The 21,711-nt window shown below is 44.8% G+C and overlaps 1 protein-coding gene across 2 annotated transcripts in view; it reads right to left on the bottom strand.

Annotated features, from left to right (window-relative positions):
* TMEM45A (transmembrane protein 45A) overlaps positions 1-19,466 on the bottom strand; it is a 28,054-nt gene extending 8,588 nt beyond the window's left edge. Inside the window, exons 1-3 of one of the 2 annotated variants that reach the window (XM_030020852.2) lie at positions 19,358-19,466; positions 2,548-2,757; positions 83-295 (exon numbers count right to left, since the gene is read on the bottom strand). In XM_030020852.2, the coding sequence (XP_029876712.1) occupies positions 83-295; positions 2,548-2,737 (403 nt within the window). In that variant the 5' untranslated portion in view covers positions 2,738-2,757; positions 19,358-19,466. Of the gene's footprint in view, positions 1-82; positions 296-2,547; positions 2,758-14,405; positions 14,655-19,357 lie in introns of those variants that run through there. The other variant, XM_030020853.2, reaches the window with a different exon arrangement.
* Positions 19,467-21,711: the final 2,245 nt, after the last annotated feature.

The following is a 21,711-nucleotide window of genomic DNA, read 5'->3' as shown; positions in this document are numbered from 1 at the left end:
GGCTGATTTGAGATTCCTAGACCAAAGACCGATACCCCTCTGCAAGTTTCACATGCACCTCTGCAGGGAGAGGTAAACCGACCTTCAATGAACACTGCTAAGGAAAGCATCATCCTGTCCATGGCCACTGGCAGTGTGTTGGTCCCGTGAGCCACGATGTCAACCAACCCTGAAATGCCATAGAAGAGGTACATGGTGGCATGTTGCCAGTTCATCAAGTGATCCCAGTGCTTTTCCTCATAATTATACAACTTCAGATGAGGTCCATCGGGAACAAACTGCTCGGCCACCATTCCTGCGCATGAAATGAGAATTATAAATATTTGTCCTGGTGCTTAAGGTATAGACTGATGGTAAGTCTTTATACAAACAATAGAGGCAACAATATATCCCCACGCAGCATAACACCAGTCAGTTTGGGGTTTAGTCTGGCTGCCTGAGGATTGCTCTGGGTGATTGCTATGTTTTGCTCCCTTCTGCCCAGTTCGGCCATTCCCACTAAAGTTTTTAACATGTCCAAATTCAAGTGAAAATGCACAGGGGCCTCAAAGATAATATTTTAATATAAATTTTCAAGAAAATAGGCAGTGGGTGGAGGAGAGATGAAATAAGTTGCTTTGCTGAGGGAAAGACCACAGAGCGAGCTCAAGCATATATTAAGCATCACATAATCCGGAGAGGAGAAAGCCAGAGGAAACCAGGCTTCAGCTCCACTCCTGGTGGGACTATTCGCATCTTGCAGTTTCCAGCAGTGAAAAAGGAGACAGCTATTCTGTGCTGCTTTTTTTTTTAAAAACAATTGCTATTGTAGTAGTCCCCTGACTGAATATTTCAGCTGCCTTTCCTAGTGGTTCAAACATGAGTATAACACATGCTAAAGTCCCCAAAAGAAAGATTTACCATTTCAGTCCCCTGCAATATGCAGGATGGCAGAGTTCAGACTCTTAATTCAAAGGGGATTTTTCCTATACAGCCATAGAAGGAAATCCCTCCACTGTGCAGATTTATTAAAGGTCCCATGAGAATATATACCAAGTTAGTATTTGAATTGCTTCTCCACCACCTCCCTTACCTTGGCCCCTCGGTGTCTGGCTAACTAGCTGCAGTACTCCAGGCAGGGGAAAGCTGCTTTTAGATACTTTATATCATCAATGAAGTTTGGGAAGGGTTTAAAATGTGTTGTGCTTTTAAAACGTTAAAGTTTATTATATTGTTTATAAAGTGTGGGCCAGCATCCTGCTGTATAAGTAGATATGCTGCAGAGCAAATGCAGTGGTTTTCCACCTTTATTTCAAGTTTTCCTAACATAGAAACAGCAGGTTTTACTCCTTCTGCTGCTTTTACTGTTTATCCTTGCCAGGCTTTCTTGTCCATGTTTTTGACTGGAATTGAAATTACCATACATTACAATAATAGCTTTTTGTTTCAGGGTGAAAAAAAAAACCACTAGATGCATGTTTTAGCTGCCCAACTATCTCTAGACACTGACTGGGAGATTTGTAGGAAAGATGTCCCCACTCCCAGCTCTAAATGAATGCTATTGTTTAGGTTTTGATAATTTTTGAAGGCATATCAAAGTGAGTACTGTACACACAACATCACTTCAGTGCTGATGTATCTTAACTGATATAACTCCCAGAGGGGAAGGAAAAGCAAGAACAAGATTGTGGCACAGCCTGCACCTTGATTAAAAACCAGGCAACTCTGAGCGTCTAAAGAAGAGTAGATAGATAGAATCTAAAACCCTAAAAAGATAGAATCTAAAACCCTAAAAAGATAGAATCTAAAAACCTAAAAATACTAAAAATTAAGATCCTTTTCAACTTGAGAGCCACACGTGCTGAGCTCCCCAGGTCCCCTGTTATTTAGCTTACTTACTCTATAAAGGTAAATTGTTAACATACAGCCTGCTGGAATGTAAACAAGGACTAGGCGCTTCCAGTCAGCTGCACAGCTCACTAAACCATCCCCGTGGGTTTGTACCCAGGCCAGTCCACAACAGAAGGAGAAACAGCCCCCCCCCACACTCTGTTGCAACAGTCCTCCAGCAATAAGAGCTGTAGTTCAGTCTTTCTGTGTGAGTATTTTCACTTTTGAATGACATTAATGAAGAAGCATCTGCATTTACATATTTTATCAGTAACTCGGTGGAGACTACTGACATCTGAGATGGCTGGATTCAAAATAGGAAAGCAATGCCCCCACAGTCTGGTGCTCCCAGTCTGCACGTGAGAGCCTCCCCTTGCCTAAATATCTTATCTCCCTCCCTGAAGTAGTAAGCAGCATATGAACGCTCAGACAGACTAGCTGTGAAGTAGTCAGGAGACCTTAAAGAAGTTCCAAAAGAACACTACGGATGGAAACCGTGTTACAGTCCTAGCTATGTAATCAATAGCAGTAGCCCTATCAGTTCTTAGATTCATGGTGTTTAAAGGACAAAATACCAAACCACAATGAGATATGTTTTATCAGAGAACAAAATTTAAAAAGATAAAGTATTAAAAGGCACAGCCTTTTTGTTGTCTGCCCCAAGTCCACTTTGCTTACCAATCAGGGCAAAGACAGCTTTGATGATCCCCTCAACAAACTCCAGGCGCTGAAATCCTGCCCTGGAACCAAGGTAGCAAGCGTTCTTGTTTTTTCGACAGGCGTACTTCAGTGGATACTTCACTGACCACCACAAGCCAAAAAGAAGGAAAAAGCTTCCAGGGAGGGCATGCCCTTTGAAATTGCCCATGGTTTTCTGCTAGGTGATACCTGAAAGTGAAACAAATGCAGATCGATTATGGGAATAGTGGGAGAATTCTGTGGGTTATGATTTTAAAGTATCTATCTCCTTGCATAGATCAAAAGCGTGTCACTGAATTAAGTATTTGCACTTTATTTAAAAATAAATCTGGGTACTTATTTTCCCTGGCTGTTCAAAACACCCAGCCAGTCCCCCCAGTTTCATAGCTTTGCAGAACAAGAGACCCAACTGCAAAGCAGCTGACCTGAAATGCAACGCTGGCAGTTGGCAAATTAAGAGAAAAAAAAGCCACAGTACACTATGTCATGCTGTTGAAGTCGTACTAGCAATAGAGAGAACATGAATATTCACAATTTGGTTCTTTCAGCTTTAGAAAGGGTTTTATATTTTACTCCACAAACAGAAATCAAGACAACACCTGACTGAAAGAAAAATGAGTTTTATACAGATCCGATGGGTAACTATTCACTAATAAATTGTATTTTGTATTTCAATCCAGATGTCTCATTATCTCAAATGATAATGTCATGTCATGATGTTATCATATCATGACATATCATAACATCATAATATAATGTGATAATATCATGATGTTATGATAATAACATATATGATGAGAAAACATCCAGTCGTTCTCAATATTTGATAGGTGAATTATGCACCCACAGCTAGATATGTATTATCAAGTACATCAAGTGCACTGAGTGGTAAGGTTATTAGTTGGTCAGTGTTACACAGTCATTTAAAAGCAGTGCCATTAATAAAATCTAGTAATTCTGGTCATCATCCCAACTTTTAGGAGAGTTAACTTAGCTCCAACAGCTTCTTCATTAAAATGACAGTTCTAACATTAAATTGCAATTTTTCTTTAAGTTATTATAAACTGAGTTGTTGTTGTTGTGCTTCATGACACTAAGACATATTAAATCTTTGCACAGGCAACAATCAAGAATCACCACTTTAGAAGCACTGGCAATCTGTACTTTCTGTTATTATCATTGGTGACTTAAAAATCCGATCACCACGCTACACTGGAGCCATCTGGTTATGAATAGAACATGGAGGCTCTGGTATATTTTTCTTTTCAGTAAGTATTTCCTATGGTCAGCTCTGCATAAGAAGTTTTAAACTGTGGCTTGTGGGCCATGGAGTACTTGCAGATGGTTCACGTAATGCTGTCTAGTCACGTAGCGTGAGCCCTCTCCTATTTCTGGAGGCTAAACTCCACTGAAAGCATTAATATTTTTTTTAAAATTTTTTTTAAGAAGAGAAACTTTTCCACATGCACAGGTCCTGAAGCTGCCATAAGACTATTACCCAACTGCATGAGGAGAGGTGACCTATATAGCCACAAAGGAGAAGGAAAAAAACCTATGATTGTCCATGCATAGCATGAGGCAGGCTGTGATTTAAACAGGGATGCTGAAGAGGGTCCTGCCCCCGCTGTCTGCCCCATCCTCTCCCAGAGCTGACCTCTCCCACTGGAAGGGCTGCAGAAGGGGAGAGGTGAGCTTTAAAAGCTTTCCCTGGATAAAACTCCCCTCAGCTAATTTCTAGGCAAGTATTACTGAGGTACAAGAAAAGGGAAACGTGATACTGGCTGCCCAAGCAAGCCCATTTCTGGATGTGTCCTCACGGGTATTGCCAGTGCTGGCGTCTGCGTATCGAAGCTTGGAAGGAAAGTATGCCGAGGTGGCTGCAGCGAGCCCAGGGAAGCAGCGCCTGCCAGCCGTGGGGCAGCCAAAAAGGGAATGAGGGACGTGCTTATGTATTCTTATGAAAAGTAAGGACTCCATACGGGATTTCTGCTGTGCGGGAAAGGGCTCCGGCACGCCGCTTGTCTCCCGTCAAGAAGAAAAGCAAGGGTGCCATGCCCAGAGCTGTTGGGGGGGGCTTTGCCTCTCCTGTTGGCCGGCCGGCCGCTCAGATCAGAACAGCAAAAGCCGTGGGGAGCAGCGAGCGGTGGCAGACCCGGCGGGCGGCTCTCAGCACGGGCACCAGGACGGTGATGACCACCTCCATCTCCGCTCGCAAAGCGCTGAATTAAGCTCTAAGCCTCCCTGGGGCTGAGCACGTGTTAGTGGTGCCAAACCAGCCTGCTCGTGAGCTGAGCATCTCTGATCCTGGCCCAGGGGTGGCTGGGCAGGGCAGGAGGAGGAGGAGGCAGCCGAGGGTCTAAGGGTCGGAAGACCCTTTCTCTGCCTCCCTCACCACCCTTAAAGTCCCGCTGGGTTGATGCCTGTGTGTTTTATTTGCAGGCGGGGAAAGCACTGCTCGCTCTCGAGCAGCCTTCGGCACAGTCGGGCTCTGAGTGGTGCGGTTGGGGGGCTCAGCCCCAGCCCGCACGGTCTCACAGAAGAGGTACCTCATTTCGCGACATCTTTAGTTCAAAGATTCTGACCAGCTTGTGCATCACTGCCAGTACTCACTGCACCATATTTTGCCTCAAAAAAGGGCAGTACTAACAGGAGCTGAAGTTTTAGGCAGTCGCCTAAACTTTGCTTTAAACCCTTAAATCCTTCTTTTGCTTTGAAAGCCTTAATTTCTGGTTCTTCTAAAACTTGCTGGCCTGAAAGGCTTTGCTGTCTTTTCAGACACATTGTTTTTTTTCCTTCTTTGAATGACAGGAACTGGGGACGAGTGGGGAGTGGCCTTTCCTCACCATATGTCTGATCTCACTGAACACCATTCATCACAAAGACTTTATTCATTAGATATTTTATTATTCACCACAGGTACATAGGACACCAAATGGAAAGATTTACCCTGTACCCCACATCAAAGTGAGATACTGGATTAAAACGGTAAATTAAACCTATGAAAAGCCTCCCTCTAGGAGAGTACAGCTGCAGTAAGAGTCAAATGAAGAACAGTGTGTTGATGTCATCTGCACTGCATGGTACACAAAACTTCACAAGTAATTCTCAACCTGTAAATTCACACCTGGGTTATCTAGAGCTCGAATCGCTGCAGGATTTTTCTGTCCTAAATCTGGGTAATCCATCAAGATACTCTGTTTAAAACTATTTTTCCCTTTCAAAACAAGGGAAAAGAAGAAAAGATTGATACAGCAGCTGCTGCTGCATATCCAACATAAACAAAACAGAATCAGAAAAATTGATTTTTTGCTATAAGCAATACAATCACACACTATTAGCTTTAGAGAGTGTAGACTTCAGTTTGAATTCATCTGAAGACCTTGGGGATCTTTTGTAGGATTTCTCAAGAAACAGACATGTCAGATCTGCCAGCCAGCTGTTATGGCAGCCCTTTGGAACACTGAATCTCAACACAGTGACCTTCAGAAAGGAGTTATATGAATTATACTTTAAAACCTCAGTAAACTTGAAAACATCATGACAGAGCTCACCTTAAACTGATAAAACTTGCCAAATTGTGAATTTTCTCTTAGCAGGCCTGAGAGTTTATTCCGGCGATGCTAGAAGTCAACTGCCACCACCCACAGTTTTGATGTGACTGGTTTGGGGGCTTAGTATGACACTGAGGACACGGCGAGGATAAGGGGAGCCTCCCCTGCAGGAAGACCACCACGGGGTCAGAAGGTGGATCTGGGAGGTGTGAGGCAGGGGTCCAACAAGAGGTGGCAGGAGAGGAGGACAGGATGGCAGGTTGCTGCCTTTCCACGCTGCGCTTTGGCATCGCCCTGTGCAGCCCAGGACAAAGCAGCTCCTGCCAGCTCTTCTGCACGGTCTGGGAGCCAGCCAGTTTTGGTATCTCAGGTGCTATTTATTGGACAAAGATGGTGTCAACGTGTTATGACACTACTTAATAAATTTGAGGGTTTAATTTTTACAGAGCCTTATCCCATAAGCTAGCAAACGAATCACTGGAGGACTGATGTTGCAAGACGTGCAAATCTCAGACCCTCTTTTCTTCTCCGTGATTTCAGGGCCAGGGGTGCTGGCAGAGCCACGGCCATGTTCTCAGCAGCAAACCTTCCTTGCTGCCCACCACCTTCCCTAGAGAGCATCATCTGCTAGAGATGCAAGGAGAGAAAATCCTGAGGCAGCCCCACAGCCGGGTGCCGTGAGGTCTGGGTTCGGCCACGCGGGGTCTGCCCACGCTCCCTCCACTGCCCCCCAGAGCCACCCAGTCACACCAGCTGCTGCACGTGTACCTGCAGCTGGTGACCTGCTTGCACAACCTCAACTCTGTCCAAATCCTGTTCCTAGCCCCGCCAGGCAAAGCCAGTGGTGCTGGTGCCTTCAAGAGGCACGCAGACAGCCGGCATCACCCAGCCACAGCCCTCACCATGGATGACAGGGTTTGGCTTTCCAGCGAGCGAACGCAGACTCCCTGACCGTTGCTGATGGAATCGTCCCCGTTACCTGCTGTGTGCACCCTCAGGACCCCTGCGGGCTCACTCAGCTTTTCATATCTCCACCCTGAAGCCTCAGCACCCAGGACCCTTCCACCCTCGCCAGCAGCCGTGGGGCTGCAGCAGCCAGGGCACCACCAAATTTTGGAGTCTGGCAAAGCAAATTTTGGACTCTAGCTGGGGGAAGCTCCCTCTCCACCGGACCAGTAGGGTTGCCACCCCAAGGCGCGTGCCCAAGAACCAGACAAGGAGCATGCTCCAGCCCAGATTCGGACTTTCCACAGCAAGTACTCCTTGAAACCCCACTCTGGGGAGGGTGTGGGGCACACCAGGAGGGGAGGCTGCTGTCAGGGTTCAAGGGCACCCATGGGCCTTAACTGCCCCAACCAGCTTCACCCAGGACCCCCACCCTGGCACCCCTGCCCAGGGCCCCATGGTCACAGAGCAACTGGAGGAAAAGGTATTTAGGTGTAATTATGGCAATAAACTCAATTGCCAAGGTAGTTTACAAATTTTAAGTACCAGGCAACATTTCTGGAATAAGGAACGTGAATAATTTACAGCTACCTGTGAATGTGAGATGCTTTTTTTTTCACATTTTGAGAATTCCAAGCATGGTTTTTCTTGCAATAATCACAGAAAGCTCTGCAAGATTCAGGCTTTTCCAGCAATTAGAAAGCTGCATAGTATTGCAAAAGTGTTTTACACTCAAAATTTGCTGACCAAATATAGGTTGTTAACAGTTGCCCACAAATTCCCTATGCAGCAGTAATGCTTCGCATACCTGGGATGTTCATCCCTTGGGTCAGGCTGCATCTTACTCGTTGGGGTCTGAAGGGAATATGGTGATCCACTGGCAAAGGAGGGGATGAGCAAAGGCAGTTTCCAAGTGAGCGTTCAAGAAAAGGCATGCATTTTTGTGGGTATTAAAAGCTGCCTTTTTAGCCTGAAAATTATCTCATCTCACTTACACCAGCAAAAGCATGAAAGGCAGGCAAGAAACAGACTTACAGGATCGATTTAAACATCTTCTGACTTCATAACATTTACCAGTTTGATTCCTGATGTCTTGAGGCTGCCCATGTGGGGACTACGGAAAGACTTGCAAGTGGTATGGAGAAACTAGCTATACCATCTGGTTACTCAGATGGCTTCTCAATCGCTCTTGAAGAACTAGAGTAGTTTCCCTTTGTTTCCCCTTCTCCCTTTAAAAAAATCCAGGGGCTTAGGCAGTGTAACCTGTACTGGACGGGGACACAAGCAGTAGCTGAGCCAGAGCTGGCCCTGCAGCAGGCAGCTTCCCTTCCCTGCACATTCTCCTGCCACAGCAGTATGCCTTGCAATTTCCTGTGTTTATCAAGCCCTGAGGGATGTTAAAGAGGACTGTCAACCAGAAATGTGGTTTTTTTCCAGAAATGACACAACTTATGAGGCCACGAAGTCAGTCTGCTGCAATGCATTCGTTTTTGCTACAGAACCGTATGGATAACAAAAGTTAAACCCAAAGATGAAACATTAGCAAATTTGCTGCAATGCTAAAACTGAAGAGGTATTTTTCTCCCATACGCTAGATTAGGAAACAATGATGTGGAGTTTATAATATTTGATTTCAAGTGTTTATTTATCCATAACAGCCACAGGAATCGATCATGATGTCAGTGAGAATAATGCACGCAGATCAGAGGAGGAAATAACACATTTGTAGACACTTTCTAATCAGTGCACAAGCTGTGATCATACAGCTTTTACTGAAAACTGGAATCCAGCAAAGTTGAATGCATCTAAGACAAAGAAAATCACAAACAACTTTACTTCACTACCAAAGTTTCCTACTTGCAGTTACAGATGTATTCACAAGGCAAGTGCCTTTTATCCTGCAGCCATTAAATTGTAAATATCACGGATAGCCATGCTGATCTGAAAAACAATGTCTGCTGTAATTACTTTGTTCACTAAATGCAGTACTGATTTCATGTCGTGTCTAAAGGTGTTTCAGCAACTACAGCCCCATGTTTCCAGATGATATCACTGCTCTGGTGTTAAGGAAATACTCAGCTGGCACCTATAGCTCCTTCAGAATTAAACTGGAACTAAGTACTGTGTATGCTAATGAAAGCAGGACTTAAGATTTGAAATGCTAAAAAATGACAGTATAGCCTTGATATTTTTGGCTTAAGGGTGTGGGAGCTAAAGATTTCCAGATCAAAAAAAAAAAAGAATTGTCATGAATAGGCATCTCTGAAGCCTGTAAGAGAAGAATACAACCATTGATAAAATCGTCAGGCCTACAAGACAGGGATGAAAACCAAAAATCCCAAAGAGGTAATGACCAGAAATCTATAGACTGGCCTTAGACAGGAGGGACTCCAAGACACAGTCTCTCATAGTGCTGAGTTTTGGCCCGCAAACTGAACTACTCTATTTTTTTCAGTGCCTTGCATCTGTCAACAACTCCTCCTTCCCAGATACTTGTCCTTCTCAGCCCTTTGAGTGCTCCTCACTGTGTTTTTTCATCTCTCGTGACCCTCAGTTTTCTGGCTTGCTTTCCCCTTCCTCTGTGCATCTGCTGACTCTGTTTCTGCTCCCATAGCCGAGCAGGCTATCTCCAGGGGTTATCCAGGGACAACAAACACTCCAGAATAATCTTACCATTGGCTCTTGATATCAGAGCAGCTGCTAGTCTGTGGATGTGAAATTTTTGGTCTTCAGGACTGCCAATTTGGAGCCTTTTATTCGCATCACCACAAGTTCAAAAAACATACACGCACAAAAAGTTAAATCTTGTAATTGCATGGGATACGTAAGAGTCATTTTTTCCTGCGAAAGATTCATAGTTTCTTTATTGGCCATAAAACCTAGCATTTCCTAGCACGGCTTGAACTAAAGGGTAAAATAGCACGGGTATGTGAGTTAACTATTGCAGGTATGAAAGTGCTACCTCCTGCGGGAGTACGTTCGGCTTCAGCCCCTGCAGCCATCTCCCTGCCCGCAGGAGCCCAGCGGTAGCCACTGCCTCCTGGGGGGTGACCTTCCAGCCGTCCCCTCTGCAGAGCAGCAGTTCCCTTCCCTCGGAGGGTCACGGCAGACTGCTGCCCTCGAAGCGAGGTACTGCTGATGCATGGCTCCTCCCAACCCAGCAGACTCGAGCAAGTTTTTGATTGTGTGCAGCAGCGGCTGAGTGCTGCCAGACAGCCGGCGTGGTGGAAGGACCTGCTGCGACATCCCACTGACATCCAAGACTGGAACCCCCTTCCAGCCCAGCCGGCGCTGGGCTCAGCTAGCTAGAGCTCTTACTGCTTCCATGAACTGTGCCAGCTAGGGAAATTCCTATATGCTCTCTCTTTTTAAAGTCAGTTCCTCTTACTGTCTTTAAAACAGCCCAAGTCACTTCAGTGAATGACATCTGCAGGACCCTAGGTATCCCTGAAGGTCCATGGTCAAGCAGAGGTCACACCGCCAGTAAGAAGATTGCTCCCTGGGTATCCTACCAAACCCACTTTTGTAGGGTGTAATCCCTGGCCGCTCCTTGTAGTTTCAGGTGTGCTCACCTGCATGTTCTCCTCTTCCTGATAGACATGCTAGGAAAATGTCAAGAGAGCAGAAGTTTGTTATATCAACTGACGTTTTATTGCTGAAAGCCAAGCTCTGGAGAGGAAATGAAATAAAATATGGTTTGGTTTCTGTTAGCATCACTTTGAGGGACCTTCCCTTACAGTGTCTTCACAAGACAGTCAGGGCTTCAGTGGAAGGATCTAGTAAGACAGCAAAGCTGACAGGACCACTGGACTATGACAAATATTTGTAATAAATACTAATGACCACCTGGGCTGTGACAAATCCTGCATCTGACACTTAGAGAGCACTTTACAGACCGTTAGAAGTTGCTGCAATTGTTATTTATGTTTCCAAATACTTCTTGAAGACAAGAAGACACAACCCAAAAAGAAGGGTGTTTACTGAGAAAACTCAGTGTTTGAGTGGTCTAAAATGCTATTTTCTGCCTGCAAGGAAGCCAGGTCTGAAAGAGAAAAGTGAGGAATTCTGTTCTTGGAGAAGGACAGACCTTTCAGGTATGGAAGACAGGGCTTGCTGACCTCAGTATGATTTATAATTCTTTGGTTGCAAGGGTTGCTCCCTTACTGTGGCTACTAGTGACTGTGCAGAAAAGGCATTTAGATTTGCCTTTGTTATGTACAGTACCAGATATTGGGGTCACTGAGCCCTTCGAATGAGAAACTGCAATACTACATAGAAGACCCTGTTCTAAAGAATCACCAAACACTAACAAAATATGGCAAGCAGAAGTGTCACGCTGTGCTGTGCATACTAGTAAGCTTTCATCTTAAGGATAGTCTCAAGTTAACAAAAACTGGAAGGGACCTCATCTCAACAAGTGCAAGAGCATTAATACATCCCTGTTGGTGTTCATAGGAAGGACTCAGTTCTTCTACCAAAAAATTACAAACCAACTCAGTTACCCAATGTGATGCTCATAACAGCTTATACCTGGGCAACAAGCAGGTGACATCTGTGAGGGCTGAACTTCTCTTGTCCCCTGCTAGGGAGGAGACTGGAAACCAGTGGCATGTGTCCACAGTGTTGGCTTCTAGTGGGACACTACTGCATTTTGCTGTCTCTTGCTGCTGCGATCCAGCCTCTTCTTCCTGAACCTCTGCTTTCTGAAGTTATTTGATTAAGTGATTCTTAGCCTTCAGCCATCCTGTCTCTCTGTGGAGCACAGTTATGTAGTGTGAGCCTTCGGGGCTCTTAGATGGCAAACAAAGTGATTTAACATAAAAGTTTAAATCTCATGGATTTGGATGCTGTAACCAATAATATTTGAGTGTTTAGGGCTTGCAACATTGTGCTGTGATAAGAAGGAAAAAAAAATTCTAAAAAGCTTTCTTGTCAGTAATTTCCATAAACCCATGCAACAGAGCAGAAGGTAGGATTTGCACCCAGAGCTTTGCCTTGGCTGACTTGCCTTTGTACCTGAAAGTTTTCTCTGCAAGTCTTGTCTGTCAAGATCAGGGTGCTTGATGTGCTGCTTGTCACAAGGGTGACCAAATGCACTGCCTCTACCAACTATCACTTGGGGGAAACACACTCTCAAAAGCAGAAAGCTGTGTGGATCAGAAAAGAAAGGGAAACACTAATGAATAAATGGGAGCGTTGGCAAGGCAGTCTGTAACATTGATAATAGCTGGGAGAAATGGCTGTCTGAGTTAGCCCAGCTAGAAAAATCAAAATGCATCAGAGAAACAGGTATAGCTCCTCTTTACGGGACCACCTCATACTCATGAATGGGAATCAGCTGGTGCTAAGGCAACATTAGCAGAAACCGAAGAGTCCTCCACGATGCAAGGCTACGGTAGCACCGGGTTCAGTTCCTGCTGCCCCTCAGACAACTGAATTAATGGAGGGAGCAAGAGTAATGCTATGGAGTAGGAGCTTTGTAATTCAGTCAGACCAGCAGCCACAGCAAGGGGCTGTATCCTTTTCCAAAACCACCGGTGTTACAGATGCTACACTCTCTATCTTAGAAATGTCTCAAGTGCAAGGTCATGTGGAGCAAGAGTTTTAGGAATTTTGCTCAGATAGCATTAAAATATTATAGCAGGCCCTGATTTAGGCATAAATTGATTAGAAAGTACTTAAGTCTCCTTTTTATCTTCTGGAGCAAAAAGCAATACCAGAACTCAAGGTTGGGCTCGTGCTGCACGATAAGACAGGACTGGCACGGTAGAGTGGCACTCTACTAAAAACTAAGATACTTCAAAAACAACGTTTAATTATTTATAATCCCTGGGTTTAGGAACTTGCCTTGCTCATAGCTAGGAAGAGACGGTCAGAATGACTACTGCTGCCAACTGCAAGTGAGCATGAGCGTCTTTGGTCACACCTAAGAAATAGAGTAGGAGCCAGCTGACAAGAGGTTTGACACTGAGGAGTCTTGACTCATGTACATCTTCAGGCTGGAAAACAAGGGGCCTGTTTTTTGTGCTGCTGCACTGGCTGTTTGCAGTACTGAGTAAAATGGTATTTCCAGGCAGGTTTGGTGTGCAAGAGAAGAGTAAACAGAGAACTGTTTGCCTAAACAGAGGCATAATTATTCAAGCCACTCCTCAAGGTTCATTTGACTTTTCTGCCCCAGCAGTTATTGCTACCCACACTCTCCACAACTGAGAGAAATCTGTTTGGTTTACCCAACTCCATTTGTAAAGAGAAAAATACAGGAGAAGCCCACATAAGCAACGCTGAAAAGCAGCAAAAGACATCTGAGCGAACTTCGGAAAAGTAACTCCAGAGTCAACAATGAATTTGCATCTCAAATGGATATCGAATACATTGCTTTTACAAATGACAAAGTACTTGTGGTGGCTTATGGTACAACGTATGCCATAATTTAAAGAGGTCTACAATAACATAAGGTGATGCAAACGAAGTTATGCATACCGGAGAAATCACAAGTCCTAGGTGTGTAAATGCATAGTAATCATCACATATTCAGTTTAAAAATGAAGAAGCATATATACTTTGTTTTGAAGTATTTCTATGTTTCAGTTCCTAAGCTCTGAAATTTCAGAAAGCCACTTATCAGAAAGATAATTAAATCTTTGACACCATGTCAAGTATTAGGCATTACTGAGAGAGAAGAATGTGATTTATTGCTGAAAAATTGAAACAAAATGGAACACATGCAGGGACTGTAAGTGTGTTTCCAAGGGTTATTATATTTTGAAATAGAATAGAGAGGCTGGGATAGTCTAATTTTAGGGTCTCTCTCATACAGTAAGTGCACGTGTCTACATTTAAATTCTCTCAATTTTGCCTGGAAATTCAAGTTTGGCTGTACGTCTCCATTTGAGCCATCCAAGGAAGAGAGAGGAAAAAAAATCAGGCAAGAAACTTAAAACTACAGTGAATGTTTTATTCCCATCCCTAACACTTAATCCCCCTTTGTTCGACGATCCAGACCCACTGCCGCAAAAACTCTTGCACATGGGGTGAAACACTGCGGATGTCTGCAAGGGCTACAGCCGCGGTTTAACACCGGCAACCTTCGGGAAAGCTACGTCTGATTTGAAAGTCCCGGCCGCGCTTTTTACCTCGGGAGTCCCCCCGCAACGGACCGAGTCCAGGCAAACATGGAGTAGCTGTTGTCCTTTCACCCGGGAATATTAAACCCCCTTGCCCGCCCGCCCGCCCGCCCTGCCTTCACCCCGCTCTGCCCGGGGGAGGGGGGAACGACACCTCCAGCCTTTCCCGACCCCCCCCCCTCCCCTGGGGGGCTAGAGAGAGCCGGGCTGCCCTTACCTGCGCCGCCCCGCTCCCTCGCAGCCTCTTCCTCCGCCTTCCCTCGCCCCCTCCGAGGGTTTTCTCTGCCGGCCCGGGCGAGCCCCGCGGCCGCGGGACCCTCCAGCTGCGGCCGCCGGGGGATGCGCCGCCACCGCCCCAGATGTTCGCGCCGCCACCGCCCCAGATGTTCCCCCGGCGGCCCCGCCGGGGGGCGGGCGCTTTCCTCCCCGCCTGGCCGGGGAGGACTCCAGGGCAGAGCTAAAGAGAAGGGGCTCGGGGAAAACGGGGTTTCCGCGGGATCCGGAGCTGCGCCCCCCCCCCCCGCCCCGGTTCTGCCCCGCTTTCCAGGAAAAGCAGCCGGGAGCCGGCAGGGCTGGCGGCGGGGCTCACGGCCGGAGGTAGCGGCTCCCACCGGCCCCGGCCGGCTAGGAAAAGTAGGAAAAGTAGAGAGGCTTTCTGACACACAAGCCCTCCTTTGATCGCTGCGTCTAACAGAGGCTTTTTATTCCATACACCGCCCCCCCCACCCCACCCCGCTTGGTTTTCTCCACGAAAATGAGCACCCGTGGCTGTAGTTCCTGTAATTTTGCAGGAATGTATGGCAGAGCCCTGAATCCAAAAGAAGAATGTCTAAAAATAAAATTGAAGGGACGAAGCCGCAGTTCTATTTGCAAACGTCGTGCTGTAGTAAACGGTGTTAGTGACATTACTGAATCACTCACAGTACCATGAAAGGCATCTCTCACTGCACCACCTCTGTTACGTTAGCCAGCAGAGAACACCAACGAAATTCTCAAATCTTACATAGGGAAAAATCCGCTTTTGAGGTCTTTGCCAGGAAGTTGTGATAATCAGGTTTTGAAGCTCTGTTTAAACTACACCAGAAGCCTCCCTGACCCTTTCCACCCCTGTCAGCATCAAGCTCTTGTGTTGCCAGCCTCCCCTGGGGCTGTCGGAATAGCCAAGCCGAGGTGCAACTCTCCCACCAGCTAGTTATAACTTGGACTAATTTCTGAGACACACCACCACCACCACCCCCTCACCCCCACCCCCAAGTCCCCTAATTTAAGATTTCTGCTTTTCAGGATCCGAAATCTTTTTGCTTTGGGAAATTTATGGATGAAATTAACTCCATGTGAAGATGAAAACTTAGATCAACAGCGCAATTCTGTTTGACACCTTTTCACACTCGGTTATCTTCTCAGAGAGCTCTGTTCATGCCTGTCTCTTTAGTATAAAGTGACACTTTCACTACCAGATAAATAGTACTCCAGCAAATACACTTCAGCATCTGGCAAGCAGATGCCTTTGCAGGTTGGGTGATGTAATGAGTACAGAGAAAAAAGCAATTAATATTTTCCAGAAGGACCACCTCTCTGTAAACTGTTTCAGAAATCCAGCTTCTATGGCAGCTGCTCCCTTTTCCTGCTCTGAGCGACCTCTTTTGCAATTTTTTTTAGACAGCAGAATGCATCTCACATAATGGCATTAATTCCTACCTAATGGATCTCCTTCTGTTGCAGAAGTTTTCAGTTAGATTGAGTTAAATCAGTCAATGAAACTGATAATTGTGATTACCTCATCTCTTTACCATTGGTTTGATGTGTTTGTCTTGGCAGTAAAGCAAGAATCATTTCCTGGGATTCCTCACTTCCACCCATACTTAAGATGACTTAAAAGTGATTCTAAGTAATGATTAGTGTCTCCAATGTCAAAAACTCCAATTAGCATCCTGGAAAACCTGCAGAGATTGTGCACTTCTGTGACAACCACTGCAGCGTGCATTAAAGTAACCACAGAGAAGTGCGTGCATAAAATATTCTATAAAACTGTTAGGGACTACAGAAACAACAAAGCATCCTTTGTAAGTTTTTACCAAAGGTCAACAAGAGGCCAAGAGCACTGTTACATTCAGTCAAGTTCAGACCTTTCTTCATTTGCATCTTATTCTTTTTACCTTATTCCAAAGTTAGGAAATTAATTCACCATACCCCTTCCAAACTTACGATACATGCCTGACACACAGGTGGGCAACTGAGCCCTTCTCTAGCTGGAGGAATAGAGCATCCACCTGCCTCTGAAAGGGCTACGTGTGCTTCCCAAACCCTGGCTGGTCAGAGGAAACAAGAAATTATATAACACTTGTCTTGCTTGCTGGGACAAGGTATTCTGAGAATTAATACAAACAAGGGCAAATACCTTAAAGAAAATTTAAATCTGTAAAAATTAAGTAAAAGAAGTGAAAAATACTTGCTCAGATCACAGCTGTTTTCCTGCCTGTTCAAGATTGCTTTCTACAATGCAATTGTAAAACACAGTTAAAATTACTAATAGATCCAGTTTACCAGTTTGTAACTAATAACATATTGGATCTATTCCCCGTTTCTTCCTGCTCAATGTGTCCATCAGCAAAAGAACAATTGTCTTTAGAAGTTTAATGTCGTAGTGAGTGTTAGGTCTGTGCTATGAATGATTCTGGACAACCATTCAATACTTGAATGGCATGGGTTTGATGTGATTAGCCTTGCTTTTGCTCTATGGTAAAATGACCATGTAATCATACTGTGTATCCTCTCTGACTCAGTAAGAACAACCTAACAAGTAACTGCAGATAAAAACTGTGGTTTCTAAAATAGAAAAGCAAGAATTTCTGAACAATACAGCCCAGGTGCATAATTTATGTTTGCCCATCCAACAAGCTTCTTATTTCCATATGCCCTTGTGTCCTCCTGGTTTTTCCTGGAAAATTCATTCATAACTGGGAATCTCCATTCTTGCTGGAGTCAAAATAAATAGCAGCCACAAAAGTCATTAAGGAACACACTTTAAATAAATCTCCATTGGGCTTGAGTCCTTAAGATGCTTGCAAAGGAGACTTTTTATAGGCATTTGGTTGTTCACTGCTGATATTGAGCATTGCACCTGAAGCAAGTCATAAAAACATTTCTTCATGGCTAAGCCTAAATGCTGTGAGATGATTTGCAAGTAGTGCTTGAACCGCTTTTCACAGGAGTTACCTAAATGAAACATCACAAGGCCAAACGTCTGTGGCTCCAAGCCCCACAGGTCTATTACATTGCATTTAATATGGCGCCTAGTTCTTTTACTTCATCAGAGTTATCATAGATATCAGGCGCTTACATCAACCATATCTCTGTACTTCACCATTTGCCTGCAGTCACACATCTATGCCTTGACTCAGATACTCATGAGCACATTATAGACAAATTAGAGTTGTACAGGTTTTAGGATTACTGTAACATCTGCAGTTTGGGCCAGAAGGTGAGCGGTAGCACTTGGAGGCAGGTGAGCTCCTTTCAGCCTAGTCACCTGGGGTAACAGTACCTTTAGCAAACGGTGGAAGCAGATGCCGCCACAACCTTCTCTCCGAGATGTTTCCACAGGGCTCTCGCGGCCGCGCTCGGTGCCTTTGGCCTTTGCTGCTCTTACCCTGGCCGGCCGCATTCCTGCCAGCCTGCTTCCTGAGAAGGCCACCTGGCCTCCAGCACGGTTATAGAGTAGGGATGTGCAAGACCGTGGCCCTGCACAGTCAGGGGATGAAGCTAACCGTGGACCTCCCCAGCCTAGTCCAGTCCAACAGGACAGATTCATGACATGTGTCGGTGCAAAATCTGAAGTGAAACGTCTATCTGCTCCCTTGGACACTTCGAGTCCAAGATGTGCTCTTTGTAGGTAGGTATCTCTAGCACCACATCTAATTTATAGCTGATGAAATGTAGCATATAAATGTAGCTGACACTGATAAAATAATTGGTCTCCAGAGTGTCCGGAAAGTTAAACGAATAATTCTGGCCTTGCAAAGTTTATGCAACAGTTGAAAGAAGAGCAAATACATGCATTGGCTGTGCCTTGAGGAAAAGCAAACATTGACATTCTGTTTTCAATATAACTTGTTACAAGAAAAATAAATAAAAAGTGAATTTCAATACAAAGACCCATCTTACGACAGTCCAATTTTTGGAGTGCTAGCAGGGATATTTGCTCTCGGATGGATTTAGAAGATTCGGGTTTACATCTGTAATGTTTAAAAATGCTTCTAGGTCTAATTCTGCCATCAGTAAAAAATGTAGTTACATTATACATGGCACTTAAAGAATTATTAATGTTCATAATTACTAATTATGATGTTGTTATTTGAAGTGCTTTTCATTTTTTTACAAGTAGCCTGTGTAAGAAACTCTCAAGAAACATATTTTTTTCAAGTTTGTATCCTTGCTGTGCATTAATCAGCAATTTGTCAAGCTGACTTCTAGCATATAAAAATGTATCGCCCCTGAAGAAAGTCTTTCATCTAGAAGAACACAAAAAGAACCACAGAGAGAAATAGTCGAAAGAACTCCTCTTCCCCTTATCTGCATTAAGAGAGGAACAGCAATGACTGTAGTTGCAATACCTGAAATAGTCTATAATTCATGGGTAATTGGCTATGTTTCAAGTTGATTAGAGTTCTTTGAACTAATCTAGCAATTTGGCATGGGGAATCCAGTGCAGTAAAGCCAGAAATGCCAAGTGTATTAACGGTAAGAATTTTCTCCTCAGACTTCTCCATATCTGTAAAATGCTGATTCAGAACAGAGAAATCTGGGAAAAGCAGAAGCACCAGGAGAAAGTCGTTTGCAGAGCCTGGATATTTTTCTTCTCAGAGTATCAGTACCTGAAATGAATATACGTCTTGACACTGAGAGCTGTGCAGGTGAGGTCTTCTACAGCACAAGCATGTATAAAAATGATGATCCCTGTCCCCACATTGCAGATTAAGAATCTGCTTATCCTTTCCTTGTCCTGTATCAGCTGAATGAGAGCAAAGATGATTTTTAAGGCTGCAGATGCCACCACAGAAGTTTGAAATGTGGAATGACATTTCTTTTTACTACGCTTCAGCTCATGAAGCAAATTTTGAATTAGAAAGTAAGAGATTACTCACGATGGGGAAAATTATGTGCACTAACCTGGCATTTTTCAGTGGAGGATGGTCAGCAGCAGCTTAGTCAAACAATGTCTACAACAGTGTAACTTCTCAATAGTGTCAGGCAGTGGAGAGCTTGTCTGGTGTACTCACTCGGGGTCAAATACCAAGCCACGTCCTAGTTTATCAGTTGTTGCAGAAGTTGGGACGTGGAAATATAAAGCAGAGGGCTGTGGGAAAACAAGGGATAATCTGCCAGCTGAGGAAAGAAACAGCGGCTGCAAAAACTAGAAACTCTCCCTGCCTCTGTCAGGTTCCTTGGTTGTTTCTAGATGAGTTACCTGCACGTCTGTGTTTGGCTGATGGTTTCTTATTTTGGGGCACCTGGTAGGAGACATCTAGGTTATAGATTATAGAAGCACCAAGCACTCAGGACAGCAAATGAAATCTGCTGGAGCAGTTAGTTAAAACATAAATATAAAGTGCTCTGAACAAACGTCAGGGCCAATCGAATATGAAAAAAGGTGTAATGAATCATAATAAAAAGTTCCCAGTTCCCTGGAAATAGTATCTCCTCACCTTTAGTGCACGCTGTGATGATAATCATGTTTGCAAAACATTCAGAGGCTGCAGGCAAGCTACCCCAGAAAATCTCATGAAGAAGCTGGCAGCTCTGAATTCAGCACACTGTCTGGGTTGTGCAGTAATAAATGGGGCTCCTAGTCACACACTTAGTCCGGGAAATGTAGAGACCAGCTTCATTCCCAGACGCTGTCCTGCTTTTACACTAAACGAGGCGCTAGTCCTGTGGGAAAAATAGTATGCAGTCAAACGATTAAATCATGTCACATAATACACATTGCGTGGGGGGGGGAGGAAGAGGGGGCTGAACTACACTTCCAGAGGCAGCGTCTGGATTTGTGCAGCTTTTGAGAGTTTGACTTTGTAAACCTGGTGGTGTTCTTTCAACTTTTTTTATGATGCAGTTTTGTCTTCCTCATTGTTTTGTTAATTTTTGTTCTCTCTGTCTCTCTCTGACTCACTTGCTGCTTCCAGCACGTACCTCGGGTGAGTCAGGACAGAGGGCTAGCCAGGGCAGGACATCAGGGTGAACAACCCTCTGGATGGAGACACGAGGCAGAAAGAACAGGACGGGAAAATTGGCCAGTCGAGCAGTGATATGAAAAGCACTAGCTGTAGCCCAGCCTAGGGAGAAAGAGGGAAAAATGCTTTTTTCAGGGGAAGAGGGAAAGCGAGAGCAGGAGCACAGCTGTGGGAGGTGAGCGTGGAGGGACAGGGAGGTCGGAAAGCCGGTGTGGCTGCATGGGCATTGCCTCCTGCGACCCTTTTCCCTCGGCTTCCCTGCAAGATGGCAGGTAATGTCCTCCTGCTTGCCGTACAGATCAGGGATGCGCTGCTGTTGGTGGTACCGGTCTTCATCCGATGGGACACCAGGGCCAGGAAAGCTCTGGTGCAAAAAAGCTCCCCCCATACACACATTTTTCACACACATGAAGGAGAAAGAACAGTAATAAGGAAGGAGCCCATCCAAGCATCACGGAAGACTCTGTGTCCAGGTGCAATATTCCCTGGAGACAAACGCTTTCCCATCGGTCACTGTCCTCCCAACCAGCTCCTTGCAGGCATGGCCACATATCCCATCTCGCCAGGAACTGGATCCTTTGGTCTCCTGCCTGGCTGTCGCTTAGCGAACCTTCGCCCTCCCAAAGCACCTTAATTTACAGGACCCCCACCCCAGGTCCTCGCCATCAACCCAAAACACTTCTCGCAAACCAGCTCCATCCCAAAGGTGGCTCTGGGATCTCTCCATCACACTCCTCCCCAGGGATGCCCTAATCGGGACATGCAGAGGTACGAACACCTAATTGTCAGCACATGTCAGTATATATATTATATATATATAATGTTATTTGGTACCTTGGTGAACAGGCATAATAAAAATGAAATAACCAAGTAATTTAGTAAGCCAGTGATTGGTGTAAAAGGGAAAGAGGGTGATTTCTGATCCTGGGTCTCCTGCCAAAGTTCCCAGCCAGAACATCCTCTTTCAACTGAAAAAGAAAGGGGGAAAAAAAAAAATCTACTATCAGCTTTGTTTGGACATTCTTGTGACTTACTTTGATTGTTTTAAGAAATTCTGTTGTTACACCTCCTTTTTGTTTCTGAACAGATGTATTTCTTTATTTGACAGAATATAGGAACTGATCTTGACAACATGTCCATTTGTGCTTCATTTCACAACCATGAGTAATCCCCTTGCAATTAGCATATTTGTATGTATTTGAAGAATGAAGTTCAATATGGCTTTATGTCTCCAGATTTCCTCGGAAATAATAAGGATAGGCTGAGGACTGTAACTCACATCAACTGTGCAAA

This window comes from Aquila chrysaetos, chromosome 7 (genome assembly GCF_900496995.4).
Source record: "Aquila chrysaetos chrysaetos chromosome 7, bAquChr1.4, whole genome shotgun sequence".
Classification (NCBI taxonomy): Eukaryota; Metazoa; Chordata; class Aves; order Accipitriformes; family Accipitridae; genus Aquila; species Aquila chrysaetos.
This window is presented reverse-complemented; position numbering and strand designations above follow the sequence as displayed.